The 23,699-nt window shown below is 41.0% G+C and overlaps 1 protein-coding gene across 1 annotated transcript in view; it reads right to left on the bottom strand.

Annotated features, from left to right (window-relative positions):
• The window catches only part of LOC126480802 (transcription initiation factor TFIID subunit 1), a 241,206-nt gene that overhangs the window by 23,544 nt on the left and 193,963 nt on the right, over positions 1-23,699 (bottom strand). Inside the window, exons 19-22 of the mRNA XM_050104121.1 lie at positions 23,121-23,692; positions 16,939-17,121; positions 16,543-16,794; positions 1,187-1,331 (exon numbers count right to left, since the gene is read on the bottom strand). Of these exons, the coding sequence (XP_049960078.1) occupies positions 1,187-1,331; positions 16,543-16,794; positions 16,939-17,121; positions 23,121-23,692 (1,152 nt within the window). The remainder of the gene's footprint in view (positions 1-1,186; positions 1,332-16,542; positions 16,795-16,938; positions 17,122-23,120; positions 23,693-23,699) is intronic.

Below are 23,699 nucleotides of genomic sequence, written 5' to 3'. Positions count from 1 at the left end.
CAGAGAAATGTTACTTAAAAAGAAACAGTCTTAAACTAGATTAATTTATAACTCTTTGTCCGTTGTTTGTTACTGTAGCAGCTGGTGTGGCATTGGGGGGGGGGGGGGGGGGGCAGTGTATGGCTAGAAATTGAAATCAGTGATGTCTTCTGCTGGTTTTGTTTCTTGTGGTTGACTATGTATATGTATGATGTCACAGTCTGTATAGAATGCAGATAGATTTGCATCAGTTATGTGTTACGAAAATAGTGTGAAAGGCTTTTATATGATGGTTGATCACTTACGATTTCATCATCTTGCTACTTCACTTGCATCACTGGTGTAATGGCGGAGCTGTTGATTGACATTACACTACTGCATATCATGTTTTGTCACTGATTACCAATAGAATTCACTGCACAAATTGCTTCGATGTTATGCACACAACACAAGATGGCGGACTGTAGCATGTGAGTCTGTATCGATTATCGAGGTTTTGTATCAATATTCTTGGTACTGACTGATTTGTAGTCAATTATTTACACTGACATATCTAGAATCTACTGAGTTAGAAATGGCTTAAAACTGTTGAAGAACAGAAACAAACAATGGACAAAGAGTTCTAGAGTAATCTAGTTTAAGACTGTTTCTTTTTAAGTAACATTTCTCTGTATGTATGTATGTATGTATGTATGTATGTATAAATGCCTGAAGATGAACAGAACATGTTCGAAACACATTGTATTATGTTAGATTAAACAAGAAATATTAAAAAAAGTGACTGGTAGCAGAAATTAGAAATAAATAATTCTGAATATATTAATTCAATAAGTAATTTTCATACTGTGCTGGTTACATTTGAAGGAAGTTTAATACAATGAAATCATTGAGTCACAAACCAGTTAAGAAATTGGAGTATGTTAAGAGCAAATGCAAAGCAGAGACATAGAATTTCAAATTTACTTATAGTCGAGATGGAAGAGGATCCCTTACAGCTCACAGTAGTGTTGCCAACTTTCAGCTGTGAAGCACCAACGGCTGTAGGCAGAAACAATAGTCGTCTACAGAGTTGTGACAAAACTGAGACGTCGCCACAGAGATCTTTACAAAATTGTATTACGTTACTGGCTGCCATGCCCAGCCCACTACAACTGTCAGGGATCAACTTACACTGCCTCAATTACAAATATGTTTTCTGGATTATTACCATTGTAAAGTGTTGAATTTTCAACAATCTGATTAACATCAGCTAGAAACTCCTCTCTGCTCTGATACTTCTTCATTCTCAGATTTTCACGTATTGTCTGCAGATCCATTGGGCGATTCACAATTTTATAATAGTCCGGTACAACCTAGAAAACAGTACATGTTGAAGAAACACACCCTCTCTTTTTCTCTTAGTGACAGATCGTAAATGTCTGGCATCAATACAAAATAAACAACAATGTTATTATTATACATAAATCACTGACACAAAAGCATGCAGTGTATATGATTAATGAATTAATTAATTAATCAAAACCACATAGTACCAACAAAACCACACTTACAAACAATTTAAAACAATATTAAATTTCTTATAACTTTCGTAGTATATTCGAAGGGAGCAGCTGCCAAAGCAAGAACAGCCACCAAGTTTACACACAGTGTTTAGTTTGGTCTTTTTCTTACATGTATTTGTGAAGAAGTGAACATTATCTGCATATTTATCTATACTAAGCAGTATTTATTAATTGTTTTTCTAAGCGTTTGCGTATTTTTTGAGCATCAGTGTTGCTTGTGCTGACCTTTTGTGATAGCCAGGAGCAGCACAGCAGAAGTGCTATTGTTGCGTGGGTTAGTATTATAGTTATTACTGTAAAACTGACACACTAAAAGGCAGATAGGGACTATGTCAGCTGTGTAGTTGAAAACTGTCGACAGACTACTGCCAAGCAATACAGTGGCATAACGAGGTACCTGTGGCAAAAGCTGTGGTCTCTCTGCCACATTTAGCACTGCTTGATATCCTTGATGTCACACTGCCTTCTGGTATGCTTGACTTGGCTAGTTTACCTAAAGATGAATTGTGAACACTGACACGGCCACAAATCTCTAGGCAGACAATGAAAGTGGGTACCGGTTACATGGCTGCCCCTTACGCCTTGAAACACAGGAGGTCTTACTCACTGCTGACAGTACAGCACTGGGAACTTCAAGATTGGGCAGATAATGGAACCCCTTAAGAAAACAGAAGACAGATATGCTTGCCAGCAGCTCTCATTCGAGGCATGGAGCAGACCCCGTCAGCTGCTACTAAGCATGTTGGTCGCAGCCAGATGTAAGTGTTGACTGATGTTGGCACAAATGACATCTGCTGCCTGGGTTCAGTGGCCATCTTTGAGTCCCGTAGGTGGCTGGCTGAACTGTGAAAGCAGCTAGTCTCGCCCGTGATGTGACTTACCAAATGAAAATGCTGGCAGGTCAACAGACACACAAACAAACACAAACATACACACAAAATTCAAGCTTTCGCAACAAACTGTTGCCTCATCAGGAAAGAGGGAAGGAGAGGGAAAGACGAAAGGATGTGGGTTTTAAGGGAGAGGGTAAGGAGTCATTCCAATCCCGGGAGCGGAAAGACTTACCTTAGGGGGAAAAAAGGACGGGGAGGAGAGAATATAAATCCCACCAATTACAGAGAGTAACATTTGTCGTAGAAGACTGAAGAAGGAAAATGATAATGTAATGTTATTTAATTGCAGGACCATCCATGGAAAGGCTCCCTCACTTAAAAATGGTAATAATGCCCATATAATGCTAGGAACAGAAAGCTGGCTGAAACCAAAAGTTAGTGGCAATGAAATTTTAAATTCTGACTGGAACGTGTATCACAAAGACAGGTTGGTCACCAGTGGTGGAGGTAGGTTTTGTACTTAAAAATAATATGATAATATCTAATGACGTGAGTGAGGATTCAAAATGTGAAATAATTTAGTTTAATTAATTTAAGGTGGATCAAACATGGTAATCAGGTGCTTTTGTAGATCCCATGTCTCAGCAACTGTACTAGTAGTACATTTCCTACAAAACTTGAGGAAGGTTGCATACTGATGTTCTGGTTATGTTGTAGCAGGGGGAATTTTCTATATACCAGGTATAGACTGAAAGTTTCAAGTGAGTAGGACAAGTGGTAGGGCCAGGGATTATTGTGATGATGCTCTAAATGTCTAGTCAGAAAATTACCTTGAGCATTTAATCTGAGAACTGATTCATGAGGATCATATTCAATATTATTGACACAATAATACTGGGACAACATATGGCACTAATGTGCAAGGCCAAGAATGACACAATAATATTGCACAATATTTATGTTTTGGATACGTAAGTTAGAACACTGTCATCATAGTGAACATGTCGGTGCTCAATAATGTGTATCTGCATTGCAGATGAGTTGCTTGTTTTGCAAAACACAAGCAGAAATGATGAAGAACGGTCCAAGTATGTCCAAGGACCTTTCTGTAAACATTTCAATGGAATAGGTACTTTTTCATTGGCAGCACCAATTCATAAACCAAAACAACTAATTATGAATTAAGGAACCAAAATGTATGATTTATTGTGTACTGTGCTGTTTCCCACGTAACAACTATCGGAAATGAAAAAACACAATTATTGTAATTGATAGCTTACACGATCTTACGTCTGTGCTGTGACAACTTTTGCAAGAAAAATAAACATGTTCGCTCACTGGACAGCTGCTCTGACTTTATTTGCCAATTCTGAGAACTGCTGCAAGTAAAATAAACATATCTGCTTACTGTCATGATATCATGATCTTCAGTTTCCTCTGCTACTGTGGATGACAAGGTATCTCATTAAATAAGAATATTTAATGTAAAAAAACTGTTAATGCCTACACTGCAATTTTCATTATACATTTAAAGCATCATGACTAGTTTTGGTTGCTTTCTACAATCATCTTCAGAACTGTAGACATGTAGAGGAAAAATACAATTAGAAAATTTTGTACAATAGAGTTGGATATAAATCAATGAGTATCACCTGAATAAAATAATAAGGAGAGCCAACACTACTAGTAAAAGTGAACATGTAACAACCCAGTATTATGTTACTGCTTTTAAGATGACCTTCCATTCAAATCACAAAACAAGAGTAGAATACACATGTCATGCATTCATATTATGGGTCAACATGACTACCGCTGTACGTAGTCAAGAACTTCAATGCAAGAGAGCCAGGCTGTACCTCCCAAAAAGATTTATGACCAAAAATCTCAAAAAGCTTACATGTAAATCCAAGTAACTTTAAAATTATAAAAGTAACAATGGAATTCAGTCAGGAACTCTGATCCATAGTTAAGTGGCATATGCCGTTTGTGAAAGGTGAGTCTTATGTAACTGTCAATAAGTCAAGACAAAAATCTTAGAAAGTTTGTACTTAAGTCCAAATAATTTTAAAATTACAAAAATAACTAGGGAATGAAGTTAAAACTAAGAGGTTATATAGTTAAATGGCAACATGCCATATGTAAATGACAAAATCGGATGTAATTGCCAAATGATAAAAAAACCATCTAATTACAGTTTAGCACTAAAAATATGAACATACCATAATGTCACAAGATGCAGGTAATAAAGATGGAAAATGTCCATCAATATTTTTAAAATTCTGCTGTTTTCTTGAGTATCTTGTCCAAACTGTCAATACTGGTCTTAGGTGGTCAATAATATTGTGCAATAAATATTGAGTGTGTGAGGGACTTTATATCCCGATTACAAAGAGGCTTCAGCTTTTTCACTCAGTTAAGGGTGATTCCATATCAAGTTACGTAGTTTTGGAGATGACCTCCACTCAAGTATGTCAGATTATGTTCAGATTGTGTACAGGTTTGCTAAATGACTAAAAATGATAAACAAAATTTTAGTTCACTGACAAAATGAGTAGCTAAATTTCAAAAATTTTTGACAGTGCCGTATTCTGGTGAATAATTGTGGTAAAGCTGCAAAAGTTGGAAAGATCATTGAATAGATCGCACTGTGCACATTTTGTAAGTTTTATTCACTCAATTCCTGTATTTTGCTCCAAACAACACTCAAAGTCATCAACAATTTTGTCATGACAAAATTTCTCTGATGTTTAAGTACACTGGTTTGTCAGCATTTCTGCTTTATGAAGCTCTCCTCTTACTCTGAAATCTTCTGTTTGTAAGACCTTTCATTTTGTTTTTAACTTCTGACATCTCACATGCATAATCTTTACTATATTTAGATAGATACTCCACAAGTCACCAAAGTCACCATATGATGCATGGGTACCTTTCCTGTTCCACTCACAAATGGAGTGAAGGAAAAATAACATTCTATATGCCTCCATACAAGCCCTAATTTCTCTCATGTTGTCTTTGCGGTCCTTCTGTGAAATATGTGTCAGTGGCAGTAGAATCATTGTGCAGTCAGCCACAAATGCCAATTCTCTAAATTTTTTCAATAGCAGTTTGCAAAAATAGCACTGTCTTCCCTCCAGGGATTCCCATCTCATTTCATAAAGTGTCTCTATAATACTCGCTTGTTGATCGAACCTTCAGGTAACAAATCAAGCAGAAACCTCTGAACTGTTTTAGTGTCTACCTTTAATCCAACCTGGTGAGGATCCCAAACACACTAGCTGTACTCAATAATGGACTGCACTAGTATTCTGTATGCGGTCTCCTTCAAGATGAGCAACACTTTCCTTAAATTAGTTGATCATTTGCCTTTGCTAATACTGCTTTTCTGTGCTCATTCCATTTTATGTCGCTTTGCAATGGGTAATGGAACCGGTCAGTGGACCTCCTCTTGTGACACAATGCAGTATACAACCAAACAATGGGAAATCCAGGATGGAATGTGACAATATTATGAAAAGGATAGTTGCTACTCACCATATAAGAAAGATGCTGAGTCACAGATGGGCACAACAAAAAGACTGTCACAAATAAATCTGTCAGCTACCAAGGCCTTTGTCGAGAATGGAGCACACACACACACACACACACACACACACACACACACACACACACACAACAGGCAACTGAAGCCACACTGCAGTGAGTGAGTGAGTGAGTGTGTGTGAGTGTGTGTGTGTGTGTGTGTGTGTGTGGTCCATTCTTGACAAAGGCCTTAGTAGCCGACAGCTTTATTTGTGACAGTCTTTTTGTTGTGCCCATCTGTGACTCAGCATCTTTCTTATATGGTGAGTAGCAACTATCCTTTTCATAATATTGTCACATGCCATTCTGGATTTCCCATTGTTTGATTGTATACTGCATTGTGTCACAAGCATTGTGTCACAACCGTCCATTTGAACTACGGATGATCACAGAAGAGAAGTGACATACATCATTGTTGCTGACAGGAGCCACAACTTGAAGCTGAGTGCACCCTCCCTGATAGCCGCAGGAACGGTCTCTTCCACAGATGAAGCCTCACACCAGACATACTGTGTGCAAATTGGACTTCTTTTCAGCCATGGACATTATTTCGCTAAGAGGCCTCATAATGCAACATACACTATGTGATCAAAAGCATCCAGACACCCCCAAAAACATATGTTTTTCATATGAGGTGGATTGTGATGTCACCTACTGCCAGGTACTCCATACCAGCAACTTCAGTAGTCATTAGACATCATGAGAGAACAGAAAGGGGCGCTCCACGGAGCTCACAGACTTCGAATGTGGTCAGATGATTGGGTCTCACTTGTGTCATACATCTGTACGTGAGATTTCCACACTCCTAAACATCCCTAGGTTCACTGTTTCCCATGTGATAGTGAAGTGGAAATGTGAAGGGACAGTATAGCACAAAAGCGTACAGGCTGACCTCGTCTGTTGATTGACAGAGACCACCGACAGTTGAAGAGTCATGGTCGAGCGGCTGCTCATAAGGCACACAACATGCTGGTAAATGCCAAACGATGCCTCGCTTGCTGCAAGGAGCATAAACATTGGAGGACTGAGCAGTGGAAAATCGTTGTGTGGAGTGATGAATTATGGTACACAATATGGTGATCTGATGGCAGTGTGTGGGTATGGCAAATGCCCGGTGAATGTCATCTGTCAGCGTGTGTAGCGCCAACAGTAAAATTCGGAGGCAGTGGTGTTATGGTTTGGTCATGTTTTTCATGGAGGGGGCTTGCACCCCTTGTTATTTTGCATGGCACATCACAGCACAGGCCTACATTGATGTTTTAAGCACCTTCTTGCTTTTCACTGTTAAAGAGCAATTCAGGGATGGCGACTGCATCTTTCAACACAATCGAGCACCTGTTCATAATGCACGGCCTGTGACAGAGTGGTTACATGACAATAACATCCCTGTAATGGACTGGCCTGCACAGAGTCCTCACCTGAATGCAATAGAACACCTTTGGGATGTTTTGGAATGCTGACTTCGTGCCAGGCCTGACATCCGAGATCGATACCTCTCCTCAGTGGAGTACTCTGTGAAGAATGGGCTGCCATTCCCCAAGAAACCTTCCAGCACCTGATTGAATGTATGCCTGCGAGAGTGGAATCTGTCATCAAGGCTAAGGGTGGGTCAACGCCATATTGAATTCCAGCATTACTGATGGAGGGTGCCACGAACTTGTAAGCCATTTTCAGCCAGGTGTCCAGATACTTTTGATCACATTGTGTACATTAGAGATCCAGATAACTATCAAACCTTTTACCCTGTGTGGGTGCTCAGACCCTGCTGGAAGAGCAGCCACTTGTCCATTCACCATTCACAGGGTAAATGAGTGGGCCCAGAGGGCCAGTCCCCCCACAGTCTCACTGCTTCAAAGAAATGACGTTGATTCTCACAAGCGATGAGCCAGTTTCTCTGCCACCACTCAGCCCTGGGCAGCAGCCCACAAAAGGCTAGCCTTGGCCAACATCCTCAGCTATTCAAAAACTGCGGGCAGCTCCTGCTGCATCCGTACACAGCATGCACATATCGTAAAATTCAAACAAAAATATCAGGGTGACGCTTGACACTAGTTCAATGCTCACTGTCAAAAACAAACAATCTGTTCTTCTGATAGTTCACGAGAGGAAGCTGACACCTGACTGAGCTGTTTAAAACAGTCGCTGGCTGTTCAAAACAAATGACAGCAGAATTTAAATAGTGTAAATCTACTCTATACAGTTAATAAAACATGGGACTACGCCTATTAACTATGCAAATATGCAAGGAATTTAAGAATTAAACTGTAAATGTGCACAAAAAAGCAAAATAAGTAACTTGCTTCGAATTAGAATATAATAAACAATCTGTTATCCTTGTGTTTTCCAAGCAAAATCTGGCTCCTTATTTCTGCCTTTATTTACCTCCTTTGTATATATTACCTACCAACTGATACAAGTGAAAAGGCTCTGTTATTATGGTAAAGGAAATTCCACAGTGAAAAGCAAAAATTGAACATAATCAATCACTCATGTGCAGGTAAATGATGTTTGGGACTTCACAGACAGAAATATCCCACCAACTGATTCATAAACAAATATCGCATACCATTTTTTACCACAACCAGAAAAAAAACCATCACCACTGTGAATCAATTACTAACCAGTCCTGTCATTAGCTTGCAATATCATCCAGTTCTTGAATCATAAAACCTTTTGCAAAGGCTTCATTTACCTCTCACTGAATGCTGAAATGAAGGCTATTCCACTTACATTTACAACTACATCATAATCTACAAGTGGATTCATGGTGTGTTGCAGATGGTACTTTTGGTACCTCTTATTGAATCCCGCTACCATTTTCCACACATGAATAGGGCTTGGGAAGAACAAGTGTCAGTAAGCCTACGTACTGGCTCTAATTTCTTGAATTTTCTCATTGTAGTCATTACTCGAAATGTATGTGGGAGGAAGTAATATGTTGTCTGAATCGGTCAAACAAGTACCTTATAAGCCACTTCCTTTGTGGATGAGTTACATTTCCTTAAGATTTTTCCTAAAAATCTCAGTCTGGTATCTGCTTATCTTACTGTTTGTTTTATATGGTCATTCCACTTAAGGCTGCTCTGCCATTTCCACCAGTTTTTTTTTTACTGACAGTGTAGTTGCACAGAAGTGGCTTTCTTTTCCTTCATATGTGCAATATGTTATACTTATTTATGTTCAGGGGCAACTGCCAGACCCTGTACCATTTATCAATCCTCTGCAAGTCATTCTGCAAATAAATACTGTCTTCTGGTATTGCTACTCTGTAACAGACATCTGTGAACAGTCTTAAAGAGTGCCCAACACTTTCTACTAGATCATTTATATACATAGTAAACAATAACAATCTTATCACTCTACCTTCGGGTAATCCAGAAATTATCTTTAAATCTGTTGATAATTTTCCGTAAGAGCAACATGCTATGTAATATCTGCAAGGAAATATTGAATATAGTTGCAAACAGGGTCTGATACTCGATAAACTCATTTTTTGGACTAAAAGGCAATGCGGGATGGTGTCAAATGCCTTTCTGGAGTAAAGGAACGCCATTTTCATCAGTGCTTTGAATCTTATGGAGGAATAGAGCGAATTGAGGTTCACAAGATCTCTGCTCACGGAATTCACAGTGATTTTTATAGAGGAGATTTTCATTCTCCGAAAACGTCATAATTCTTGAGCATAGAACATGTTCCGTAATTCTACAACAGACTGACATCAACGATATAGGTCTGTAATTGTGTGCATCTGTCCTATGGCCCTTCTTGAAAAGGGGAACGACCCGCACTTTTTTCCTATCACTCCAGCGATCTACGTTAAACTGCTGTTACAAGAGCATCAAGTTCTTTCACATAATCTTTGTAGAATTGTATAGGTATCTTATCTGGTCCTGATGCCTTTTCACTACTAAGTGATTGTAGTTGCCTTTCTATTACGTGATCCGTTAACTCAGTATCAGCCATTTCAATGTTCATACGATAATCGAAATGGACCAAATTCAGTATTTCAGCCTTCTCTCTGATATCTTCCATTCCGGTGGTAGTATCAACTCCTGAGTGAATAAATAAATGATGTCAAACCACTTGCTGATTTTAAATAAGACCAAAACCTCTTAGGACTTTTACTCAAGATCGGCTGATCAAATTTTACTTTCAATGTCACTGAACACTTCTCTCATTGCTCTCCTTACGCTCATCTTCACTTCATTCAGCTTTTGTTTGTCAACTAGGTTTTGACTTTTTTTGAATTTGAGATGAAGCTCTCTTTGTTTACAGAGCAGTTTTCTAACACAGCTATTAAACCACAGTGGGTCTTTCCCAATCCTTAAGACCTTGCTCAGAACATACTTGCCTTAGGCATACTGAAAATGCTGCTTTTGAATTTTTCCATTGGTGCTCCACATCTCACCTAGGCAGTCTATAAAAGCATCCGACTACCATCTCTGACCAACCTTTGGTGCTCAGTTTCACCCACACTGACTCACAGTTGGGATCCATGACAACCTTGCTAGATATTATCGAGTTCTTTACTGCAATAAATATACCACCACTGTTGGTGACTAACCTATCCTTATGATAAATATTCCAATCTGAACTCCGGATTTTGTTGCTATTCACTGCTCCTCCAAAGTGGCACTTCATCATGCAAGTTACAAAACATTGTATTTTACCCCGTGCCTCTTTGGCTCTCAGTTCTGTCCCCTGTGAGACCACCACATACAATCTCCTAAAACACATACACCACATACAATCTCCTAAAACATTAAAATCAAGGGCATTTCTTAACTGATCAATAGTAGGATCATGTGGAAAAGCAGCCACATCGTTTCCCAACAGTGCTGTTCTATGTTGATATGAAAATTAATCAACTCTCTACTTATGCAAAGGGCTGTCAAACTGTGTAGCCAAAACAGTAACCAAAAATGAAACCATCACAACAAACACACACACGCGCAGCCCCCCCCCCCCCCCCACACACACACACACAAACCATTCGCTCATTCTTCTTATACCAGAATTAATAAACATCCTGCCACCTACCTTACATAGCTGTGTCTGGCCATTCTGATTTAGGTTTTCCGTGATTTCCCTAAAATCAATTCAGGCAAATGTCGGGATGGTGCCTTTGAAAGGGCATGGCCCACATCCTTCCCCATCCCTTCCTAAACTGATGGGACTGATCACCTCGCTGTTTGGTCCTCTTCCCCCAAATCACCACCTTATATAATCTTAATCCTTCTTGTCCTACACACCTTACCAACTTACCTGCTGTCCCAGTACGTAGCATTTCACCCATCCATTTGCCCAGGTGGACTCAAAAAGTCAGTGCTGCCAGTTGCTCCCCCACCCCCCACCCTCTCCCCCACCCCCTTTCCCTCCCGCCCCTCCCAACTCAGGCACACATGACTGCCATCTCCAGCCACTGCATCTACAGTTTTTGAGAATCAGATCCAAACAAACCACAAACCACTCGTCATGCCCCCTGCCTCTCATTGGCAGGTGCTAGGCTAGCCACAAGAATTGGTGGCAGCACTGACTGCAAGCTGAGCGCAGTGGTAGGAAGGAGAGAAGTAGGAATGAGGGAGAAGGGAAGTGGCGCACATACTCAGCTGCACCAAGCCAGCGATGATGCACGACACCTCAGCAAACGAACCATTTCATCTACTGAGAAAAAAATGAAATTTTCCTGGTGGGGGTTTTTTTTTCCAAATTTTCCTGATGTGTTAGAAATTTCCTGATTTCCCTGATTTCCAGAACCTGTGGTAGCCCTGCATTCTCAAGTTGAAATGCCACAAAATGTCTGTCCTGCCTAAATGACATAAACAATTATTTTAATATTTAATATCCATTCAGAGAATTGTCTAACAATTACTTCACCAAACACACACTTTTCAGATCTTACCAAGAGTGTAATGATAGCACTAGAAAACATGACATAAGGATGAAGTGCAACCATTAAACAGTGATTAATTATTAAAATAAATTTATAACAATCTTCAAAAAATTTACAGAAACAGATAATAAGCTAAGCAACTTGCTGTTAGCCAATAAACACAAGTTACCATGACTAAGAGAATACAAAAAGAAGCTTGGTTTTTAGTTACTAGGGTATAACAATGAAGTTTCTGGTTGACGCAGCACATAGTTTTTCTCCTGGTGGAGGTGAAATAAACAAGAATACAACAGTTCAAACAAATTTTGGGCTTGCAGCAGATCGTCGTCCAATACCTCACACGATATTTCAACTGGGCACCTGCCAGTCATCTTCAGGTGAGCTGTCGCGGACTGGCAAAAATGTCCTCCGTTCTGCAATATATAGCATGCAGTAACTATTCTGCGCATGTGTCGAAAACTTGATAGATGGACCACACTGCCCACTGGCAGCGCCTGTGCTAGTGGAATAGCGGAACTCAGTCACCCTCTGCGTTGCTGTTTGTCGCGGCCATCGGCGCACTCTGTCGTCCTTGATTTCAGCAAATAGTGGAGATGATGGGAGTCCATGCACTGTCCAGCTGGTAGCCACTGTCACAGTTCAACAAATTTTCCACCAGGCATATTTCTACGGATTCTTTAATAATGGAGTCCCAGAAAGATGTTGCTGTGGACAAAATCATTGTTTTCTCATACTCCACTGAATGTCCAGTGGAAATACAATGTTCAGCAATAGCAGACTTGCTTGGCTGCAAAAGGCAGTGTAACATTGATGTTCAGTGCAGCGTTCTGTCACGGTGCGAGTGGTTTGACCTATGTAAGCCATACCACATTGGCATGGTATCTTGTAAATTCCAGCCTTTTGTAGTAACAGATTATCCTTTACTGATTCCACTAGGTCCATAATCTTCAATGGTGGGCGGAAAACCACTTTTACCTGAAATTTTTGAAGGATTCTTGCTATTTTAAACGAAGTGTTGCCAACGAAAGGAAGAAAAGCTAAAAATTGTTCCGGCATGTTCTCCTCTTTATCCACTTCCTGCTTTTTAGTTTTAACTGTTAGTGCCCTGTTAATCTGCCAGATAGAATACCCATTTTCATTGAATACTATCTTTAGATGGGTGAGTTCTTGAGGTAAGCTATCTAGATCTGAGACGGTATGAGCTCTATGAACAAGTGTTTTAAGCACACTCAGGGTTTGCGACAGGTGATGGCAACTCGATGCTTGCAGGAACAAATCAGTATGAGTGAGCTACCAATAAACTGGATGCCCTATAGAACCATTGTTCTTCTTTTGAACTAGGACATCCAAGAAAGACAAACAACCATCTTTCTCTATTTCCACGGTGAACTGGATGTTGCTACGAATGGAGTTGAGGTGATGTAGAACCTCCATTAATTTGTCTTCTCCATGAGGCCACACTATAAAAGTATCATCCACATACTTCCAAAAACTGTTGGTTTCAGGGAAGCTGATTCAAGTGCTCTCTCCTCAAAATCCTCCATAAAAAGGTTGGCCACCAACAGAGACAGGGGGCTACCCATGGCGACACCATCAGTCTGTTCAAAATAAGTTGAGGAAAGAGCGTGCCTAAACAAAGCAGTTATATCAACAGGAAACATGTTACCAATCAGTGTCAAAGAATCTGCAAGAGGAGCTTTTGTAAAACATGAGACAAAATCAGCTGAGTTTCATATGTGGTGAGAGCACTTGCCCACGAAAGGTCTCAGCAAAGAAGTGAGATGTTTTGCTAAATTATATGTAAGAACTCCAATGTTGCTCACAATTGGACGCAGACGAAGACCCTCTTTACGAACCCTTCGAAGGCCATACAGTCTTTGTGGTACACAACCATGTGGTCTTAACCTCTGGATGGTCTCTTGCGGTAAGGAGGAGAAAGTGCTGAAGTTTTCTGTTGCACACGTCCTGTAGGATCGTAATCAATCCTCCTATAGCTAGAGTCACTTAGTAGACCACACATCTTATCTTTACCGTATTTACTCAAATCTAAGCCACACTCGAATCTAAGCTGCACCTGAAATGAGACTCAAAATCAAGGAAAAAAAATTTCCCAAATCTAAGCCGCACCTGAAATTTGAGACTCAAAATTCAAGGGGGATAAAAGTTTTAGACTCCACCTCCAAAACAAAACAAAGCTGGTCCATTGTAAGATGAGACACAATTTAGGTCAAATGGACTACAGTAGTTTGGTTCGAGTCATAAGCTTAACAGTTAAGCTTTACCAAGTAGCCATTGCTATGTGAAAGGTGCTCCATCCATATTTATATGGGTTCCCTTTCTTTTTCATGTGCTTCGTCTGGTTTGAATCGATTGCTTATTTTGCTTTGATCTGATAAGTGCCGTTCTCTTTGTTATAGGTGTTTACGTCACTCTAAACTGAAAATGCATTATTGTACTGTGTCATGCATTGTTTGTCGCATTCTGATAATGACTGTTTACGACCTCTCGCCGCTCGTGGCATAGCTTGGTTTTGTGTGTGCTACTGCGGCTTAAAATAAAAAAAAATTATGAGAGGAATTGTCTCATAAGCAAAACAATGGCAAGAGACTGCTATTTGTTGTTACTTACACTGCTGCTTTCTTTGATAATGATCAACAAGAACCAAATAATAGACTGCGTATGATAGATGATGTTCTGAACGAGAGTTTAGCGAAAATTTTTCTTAGTTTCAAAATCTTTGCAGACGTCTCTTTAGTACATTATATTCTGCACAGCAATTAGAGTCATCTTAGATTTAAAAATCTAGTCAGTTGCCATGTTTCATTTCTGACTGTATCACTATTCAGCATAAGAATAATACAAATATAAACATGACACGATATGTATATTCTTCCATGTTTGCTGTTGTCTCACTCTAGTTTCGTAGTTTATTAGGCAGACAGGATTTAAATGAGATAGCAGGAAAAGTGAAAGAATACATGGCATAATGTTTACATTCTTCTACCTTTTCTTTTAATTTATTTACTGACGCAGAGGTTCTGGCGCCAGTATTTATCTCGATGAAGGTTTCTCGGGTCTCCAGCCGTGTGGTAGCGTTGGTATCTCGCAACATTTCGGGTAGTGTCATACTACCCATCTTCTGGCGAAGAGTAGTATTTATCTTTGTGCGTGCAAAGCATGCCTGTGTACTGCAACATATATTCGACGGCAGAAGTTAGTTGTGGCGGCACCTACCAAGATTTTTCAGAATTTCCGCTTACTTTGCACTCAATTCTAAGCTGCAGGCGGTTTTTTGGATTGCAAAAGCCAGAAAAAAAAGTGTGGCTTAGATTTGTGTAATTACGGTATACACACCACCGCAGGGGGCGACTGAGTTCCACTATTACACCAGCAAGGGCGCTGCCGGTGGGCAGTGTGGTCCACCTATCAAGTTTTCGATGCATATGCAGAATAGTTACAGCGCACTATATATTGCAGAACAGAGGACGTCTTCGCCAGTCTGCGATGGCTCAGCTGAAGATGCAGGTGCCCTGTTGAAATAACGTGCGAGGTATTGAACGATGACCAGCTGCAAGCCGGAAATTTGTTCGAACAGTCAATTTGCCGCGAAAATTTTAAAATTCACACAAGAATACAACTATTTTATTTGCGCTGAATGAAATTTTTTTTTTTTTTTTCTCTGAAGCTTGGACCATAGCATGAAACTTATTCCAGACATAACTCCCCTCTAATGGAACCCAGTTGTAACTGTGTACAGTGTATCAATTAATTTTCATCTTACACCCTCAACAGTCCCTTGTTAAAGGCCTTCCGATACCGACAATCGGTCATTTCACCTTGTCAATGCTACTTCACAGAAGCATGATTGTGTACTCATCTTTTGTACTAACAATAAATTATGGCTAGCCTTACACTCCAGTCTGCTTCAGTAAAAGCAAACTCATTGATGGGTATGACGTGACCTCAGTGCCACAGTTTCCAGACTCGTCATACTTGTGGAACTACAGCGGGAATGAAGGAAGCCCATTAGCACTGATTGAACAGCAGCATCTTGATTTGCAAGGAATGCAACCCATAACATTAGGTTTTTACTGATCTGTTTCTGATCTCTACCCCTTCGCCCTCATTCCATACTCTTTAGAGCTTTGCAATTTCACCAGTATAGCTGTGCCCAACCCACAGATTAAAATCTATACACCAACATCTTTTTTCTTCTTTACAATAAATTCAGAATATGAAACAATTTAAATCATTACCATTGACCATGAGGTGGGGATACTTACAGAGCATCATCAGTGAATGAATACTTTATGTAGCTCCATATATGACCCTTATTAGTTCAGTTGTGACTTTTGCACAGCAATAAGAATTATCATTCGAACTGATACCAAGACTCATCTCAGATACATACTACTAGAAAAAGATATTGCTTGTAAGACAACTGCGGGTGTGAATGCCTGAAAGGCATATTCCACATCAGTATTTTGAGATGGCAATAGTCTACAAAAGAAAGGCTTCAGTACTTAACACAAGAGCTAGGTGGACTACTGCTTGTTTGACACACACTCACAAACATCAAAACACCTAGAGAAAGCAACAGTGAAATTAAGATAGATATTTTAAATTATCCTAGATATGTCACCTGTAAACACCATTTGTCAATTTGCATAATTATTCATAATTGTATTCTACCAACCTTTGCATTGACTGGAAACAGGAATGGCTGCACATCTGGCAGGTCCCTCATTTCATTCAATATGGTTTCCAAAATGGTAGAAAGTACTACAACGGGATCCGTGCGACGGCGATTGGCTGGCTTCTGCTGACGTTTCAGATAATCACAATGCATTTCATTCACTGCGCGTCTGCGTTTGCGAGAACTGACAGCATCTTTTGGAACTTTTAGTAGTAATGTTCTCCTCTTCATTTCTTCAGCATGCTGCAACACCTTATAATTTTTTAAAGTGAACAATGTTATTTACTAATCATATCTGACAGCAATTTCCATCTTCACCACACTAATTGTGGTATCGATACTACATAGTGAGAATTATATAACATTAATTATTCAGTGATAACTGATGTAACGTACCTTAAGTAACTTGCTAGATAGTTTCACCTTAGTTCCATCAACATTAACCAAGTCTTCATCATCTGCATTCAGTTGCTTTTCAATCTCTTCCTCCTGTTCCTCTGTCATTGCTACATTAACTGGAGGAGCCGGTGCTGATGGTTGGTACAGTGGGCACGCTTTATTTGTACGCATGTGACCGACCTGTCAAAAATATTTAATATTGTGTAGTCACTGCCGTAACACAGAAAGTACGGCGATATATACACTAAACTATTCTGAGTTAGTTCATTAGTAACATGTTCTGTAGATCATTTTTGTTGAACTAATACAAAAATAGTCTGTTTACTGGCTACCTATAGATGTTTTTTGGAGAGTATGGTTACATTCTGATCTTTTACATTGTAGCACACTGACTTAAATTTAGTAAGAATGGACCCATTAAGCTTTAATATTACTCATGTAACTAGTGACACACTAAAATTTAAAGGATTCTGTTTAAGCAAAACATGCTAATAGTCTTTAATGAAAATTCGTCAGTGAAATAGGAGTTGCATGAAAGAAATGATTTTAGGCTAGATTTAAAATTTACTTTGCTGCCTGTCACACATTCTGTGTTGCTGGGAAAGTGATTAAAGATTTTTGTGGCTGCATATCTGACCTGCTGACACCCCTAGATGAAAAAAATGATTTTTGTTATTTATTACTAGCACTGTAATTGGGGACATTACCATTCTTCTCAAGTTGTGGATTATTCATGATGAACTTCATTAGTGGATGCACACACTGTGAAGAGGTTTAAAACACCTAACTCCTTGAAGATATGTCAAACATTCTGTGGATGAGCACCACAAATTATTCTCACAGATCAATTTTGTTCAATCAATCCTTTCTAAGTGATGTGTTAACCCACAAAATCATGCCATAACACATTAATGAGTAGAAATACGTGAAATACGTTAAGATGTTGGTTTATGAATGTTTGGGGCACTGCACAACAATCAAGTGTACCACATATTAACATGTAAATCATAAAACAGCAACAAAGTAAATACATTATAAAGAGTTCATCTTACATAGACTGAAGAATAAACGAAGCTACATTGGCTGGCACGAAAACGCAATGCCAATTGTAAACAAATGAAGCCAGAGATGTAGAAGTAACACAAACAAATTCACAGTTCAAGTAAATTGAGCCCATGAAGGTACTGGATCTTTGCTTTGGTTTTCTACACTTCACAGGCCCCTCTTTGCATCCTCAAGGGTGTGTGTTACCTCTCCTGTACCAAACATCGCAATCCAACATTTCAGGCATTCTCCTGATAAAGTTTGCAATTATCTCTTTAGGAAACATCTCACATTCTTTCAGGAAGGCCTCCTGTAGGTCTTGAATGGTTTTGAATAGTGCCAATGGGCCCATTTCCTCAGGTGGTCCCATACATGCTCAATACAATCCAAATCAGGGTTTTGAGCAGGATAAGCCACAGCACGAATCTCTGCTTCATCCAAGAACCCATGCGCAGTTCCCACAACATGTGAACATGCGTTATCATGAACTAGTGTAAAACAATTACCAATAAATGGAACAAAAGGCACAACATGCTCCAACAGGATTCCTTCCACATACTGATGTCCTGTAAGGCTTTCATGCACCACAAAGACCAAATCCATCCCTGCAGTTCTACCGAGTGAAGTGGCGCCATGGTTAGCACACTGGACTTGCATTAGGGAGGACAACGGTTCAATCCTGTGTCCGGCCTGATTTAGGTTTTCCATGATTTCACTAAATCGTTCCAGGCAAATGCCGGGATGGTTCCTTTAAAAGGGCACGGCCGACTTCCTTCCCTAATCCGATGAGACCGATGACCTCGCCGTTTGGTCTCTTCCCCCAAATAACCCAACAACTCCATCCTTGCAGTCACACTGATTTATGCCCACACAATCAGAAAACTGTCCTGAAAAGGCATCCAGGATGAGAACATGCAACAGGTGTGCATTGCCTCAGGCCTTCTCGAAACTCTCTCTCTACCGTCAGATCACTGCAGATGAGATTGCGACTCACTGGTGAATAACCCTTGTTCCTATTACTGCACTCTCCAGCCATGATATTCCCTTGGGAAATGCAGTCAAGCGGTGCAATGCTCTCTGGTGAGTTTTGGGCCTGTATCAGGTCTTCTGGATTGAAGAGTGGTTTCTTCCAGTCTTCTTTGGATGGTTCTCTCACTAACACTGATGCCTCAAACTTGGGGGAGTCAATTTTGTGTTCGACAATGATGGTGTGATGGTTGCGGAGAACTTGAAGATGTAAGAAGTGCTCATCTCTTGCCAATGTTGCTCTTCTTGGGCCTGATCCTGGTTTCCTTGTGCAGCCTCCAGTTTCCCTGTACCTTCTTACGGTTTCTGGAAATCGTGGAAGGTATAGTTCCCAATACTTCTATAACACGATGCATGCTGCAGTCATCTTTCACCAAGCAACCTAGCGATGTGTTTTTAAGGTTGCGTGAGAGAAACAATTAAGGCAAGTGCAATAAAAAATTGACACTTAATTGTTTATTCACAAAGCAACACCAACAACATATCCCATCTAAAACTATGGGATAAAGTGCTACACTTTGATTAATTACATAATTACACATTGTTTATTACATGCTGCATTTTTCGTGCCAGTCAGTGTATATGGTTCAAGTAGATGATGAAGCTGTTGCCCTCTTAGATAATTCTAAAGCACTGCATTATTTACACACTTGTAATCAACAATCCATTTACAGTAATTATTATAAAAGTTAATTATGTGGAACATAATCTTGGAATGAAAATAATTTTGCACCTCAAAGCTTGTTTCACGTAGAGCTGGATGGGCTTTGAGTTATTACACTCTCTAATAATACTAGCAAAGGAAATGCCAAAGCTATCAAAAACAACTAGTCATATAAAAGATGAACACTCGAAGTTTAATGTATTATGAGAAAGTAAGTTGCTACCCACCATGTAGGGGGGATGCTGCATCGCAGATAGGCATGACAAAAAGACTTTCAAAATTAAAGCTTTTGACCATTGGCCTTTATCAACAACAGACACACATATGCGCGCGCGCGCACGCACCCACCCACCCACACACACGCACGCACACACACACACACACACACACACACTCTCTCTCTCTCTCTCTCTCTCTCTCTCATGCAAATGCAACTCACACGCACAACTGCAGTCTCAGGCAACTGAAACCAACTGCGAGCAGCAGCACCAGTGCTTGATGGGAGTGGCAAGTGGGTGGGGGTAAGGAGGAGGCCGGGGCGGGGAGGAGGTGGATAGTATGGTGGGGATGTGGACAGTGATGTGCTGCAGGTTATGGAGGGAAGAGGAGACATGGGGAGGGGAGGAGGAGAGAGGAGTGGAAAGGAGAGAAAAAAAAAGACTGGGTGTGGTGATGGAATGATGCCTGCGTAATGCTAGAATGGGAACAGGGAAGAGGTTGGATGGGTGATGACAGTGGTTAATGAAGGCTAAGGCCAGAAGGGTTACAGGAATGTAGGACGTATGGCAGGAAAAATTCCCACCTGTGCAATTCAGAAAAGCTGGTGTTGATGTGAAGGATCCATATGTCACAGGCTGTGAAACAGTCATTGAAGAGAAGGATATCATGTTTGGCAGCGTGTTCAGCAACATGGTGGTCCACTTGTTTCTTGGCCACAATTTGTTCAGACAGCTTGTTGATTGTCATGCCTACGTAGAATGCAGCACAGTAGTTGCAGATTAGCTTGTAGACCACATGACTGGTTTCACAGGTAGCCCTGCCTTTGACGGGATATGTGATGTTAGTGACCAGACTGGAGTAGGTGGTGGTGGAAGGATTTATGGGACAGGTCTTGCATCTAGATCTATTACAGGGGTATGAGCCATGAGGTAAGGGATTTGGAGCAGGGGTTGCATAAGGATGGATGAGTATACTGTGCAGGTTCGGTAGACGGCGGAATACCACTGTTAGCTATAGAGCTGCACTAGTGTAATGGCTAGCATTCCTGCCTACTAAGCAAGGCGACCCAGGTTCAAGTCCCGGCCGTGGCACAAATTTTAATTCATTTCTTCAGCTTCCATCATTATCGTGTCATTCTGTTGGCAGAGCAGCAAATTCAGAAACTGCTGCAGGGCATAACACAGCTCCCTCAGGTTTCGTCTGTGACGGCCAAGTCCCGGAACACCGCTCTCATTTCTGCACCAAAGTTTCGGGTGCTTAGGAACAGGAGGAGGATTAGGCCATGTACCGTCAACAATTGGAGTTGCACTTCATAGCCTATGGCAAACCAAATTTTCAGTGCAGTTCTCACTTTCTGGCAAGTGTAGGTGCATAAATCTTTCATTTGTGCTGTCAATTTTACCCGGACTCTCATTCAGAGGACATAGGCTACCACTTATTGGCGGAACAGTTAGTTTCACATTTTGGTTACAGTGACAGTCGTTTCCAGCCGCAGCAAAATGCTCACTTTGTTATGGGCTCCTGGACAACAGTCTTCTGCAAAGTGTTCGAATGAGCATGTTCATGCACAGTGTCCAAATGCGGTGTCTAGAAGTCTTGTGTGAAGCATGTTGAGCCACCTTCACTCAAGTTGTGTGCAATGTTGTTGTACCATGTGGCACTCAGTTTTATGTTCACAGAGTTCCACAGCAGCAATCCTGTTGCTCTCGCCCCAGGTCTTGCCTGTGACGTCACTGGTGTCAGTTCAGCATATTATGACCGGCTTTGCTCTCAGCGTCACGTCCGTCGGTGGCAGCCCTGTTATGGCCAGACCTACAGACATCATCACGAGTGTCGATGTCGGTCTTGTTGTTCATTTGTCCATCGCCAGCCCTGTGCCAGCGGCCCTCGGCTGCCGTATCGACACCACTGTCAGCCATCTCGTTTGTTCTGCCGTCACCAGCCTGTCCCAGCCAGCCTTCCTGTCGTTGCCACATCTGTCTGTGATGACATTGAACCGGTCGTCAGTGCTTCCGTCGGTGGCCTTGTCCTCACCAGCCATCAAGTTGTTACAAGGTCTGTCTGCAGCATCATCGGACTATCTGTCAGTCTTCGTGCTGCCGGAACTGTTATGGCCAGCCCTCCCGACGGTGCCAGCCCCATCAACGCCAAATGCCAGCTGCCTTGTTAGTGTGTTCAACGCTGGTCCTGCCACAGCTGGTTTTCTTCCTGCTACCACCCCTGTAGTTAGTGTTGCTGCGTCTGCTCCAACTGATGTTGCCAGATCAGCCACCAGTCTCACAATTCGCTCTGGCACCATCGATCATATCACATGTTCTGCCAGGCCCTCGGTTTTTGGAAGTTTTACGCAAACTCCACCAATGCCTGGCCCTTCCCCACCACCAGATGTGACAGGCCCATCACTGTTCTCCTACATGGACACAGCATGTTTGTTTTGATTAGATCATTTTCTCATAATTAACAGTTCAATTCTGTATTTTTATGCAAATAGTACCGAGTTTCTTGAAGTTGTTACACAATGTTTATTTACTTTATTTATTCTTAGGCATCAGATGCCATTGGTTTTACACTCCATGATATGTACTCAGAGGTTTATGTCAATTCAAGGATTCTTGTTATGTTTATTGTTTTTGGTTCTGTTCAATGCTGTGGACTCGAATACCAGTTGTTAGTTTGTTATTCCATGGTGTTTTTGGAGGTTGTTGTTGGTGGTGAAACAATATCGAGGGAGACGGTTTGTCACTGGTGTCCAAGTGCGTAGTGAAACAATGTCTAGGAAGACAGTTCACCACTGATAGCTGCTGTTGCTTGCCCATGTGACAGAGCTGGCCTAGTGCCTCCTCGTCAGGCTCCAGCACCTCTTCAGGCAGAATGTACATTAGATGCAGTGTATCAAAGTACCATGCACTGTGCCATATTCTAAATAAGTAACTAGATACAATGTATGAACATGAACCTGCAGACTGGAAAGATGAATTTGAGTATCACAGAATATGGAGAGGGTGAGATAATAGAGTATATTTCTGCATGACAGCAACACAGTTACATAGCTACAGGAAAGACTGTGATATAAATCTGCTCCACTCTGTATCCAATAAGAGAGCGGCAAATATCAATTTTCCTCTGATAGGTTTCCTGTATAATGTGCACCATTTTACTTTACTTCTAAACATTTTGCGAATGCCATATAAGATAATGAGCACGAATGTTGAGAGATTTTACTTACATTTCCACAGGCACCACACTTCAACTTCAGATCTGGCTTCAGTTTAGCTCTCTTCCTCTTAGGCGTAGAGTTGACATTGGGACTAGGGATCTGTGTGGGGATGGGTGGGGTGTGTGCTGTGGTGGGTATAACTGGCGGGGGCACCGAGGGTGGTCCAGAGGGGGTTCCCGCACTTGCTGTCGAGCTGCTGCCCGGCGTGTCGCCGCCTCCACCCATTCCACTGGCAGCGCTCGGACCGGGACTGCTCGTGCCATTCAGTGTCATTCCTAATGTACTTCCTCCTCCACTGAGGTTACCAAGAGGAGTTGAACCATGACGGAATCCTAGAAGTCTTTCACGTTCCTGATTGCGTTTTATTCGCCTCAACTGTTCCTGGATGCGACGTTTTTCCCGTTTCATTTCTTCCTTTTGATGCTCGTCCAGAGTTGCAAACTGTCTGATGAATGCTTCATCTTTTGTTGTTCTTATCTTTAGATATGTGTCAATAACAGCTGGCTTTCGCACTATTTCTACCCGTGTGTATTCCTTGCCTTCAGCATTTCTGAATGTACGGTAGATTTTCAACACGCGACCTAAACA

Source organism: Schistocerca serialis, chromosome 5 (genome assembly GCF_023864345.2).
Source record: "Schistocerca serialis cubense isolate TAMUIC-IGC-003099 chromosome 5, iqSchSeri2.2, whole genome shotgun sequence".
Classification (NCBI taxonomy): Eukaryota; Metazoa; Arthropoda; class Insecta; order Orthoptera; family Acrididae; genus Schistocerca; species Schistocerca serialis.
Note: the sequence above shows the minus strand (reverse complement) of the source record. Positions and strands in the feature narration are given on the sequence as shown.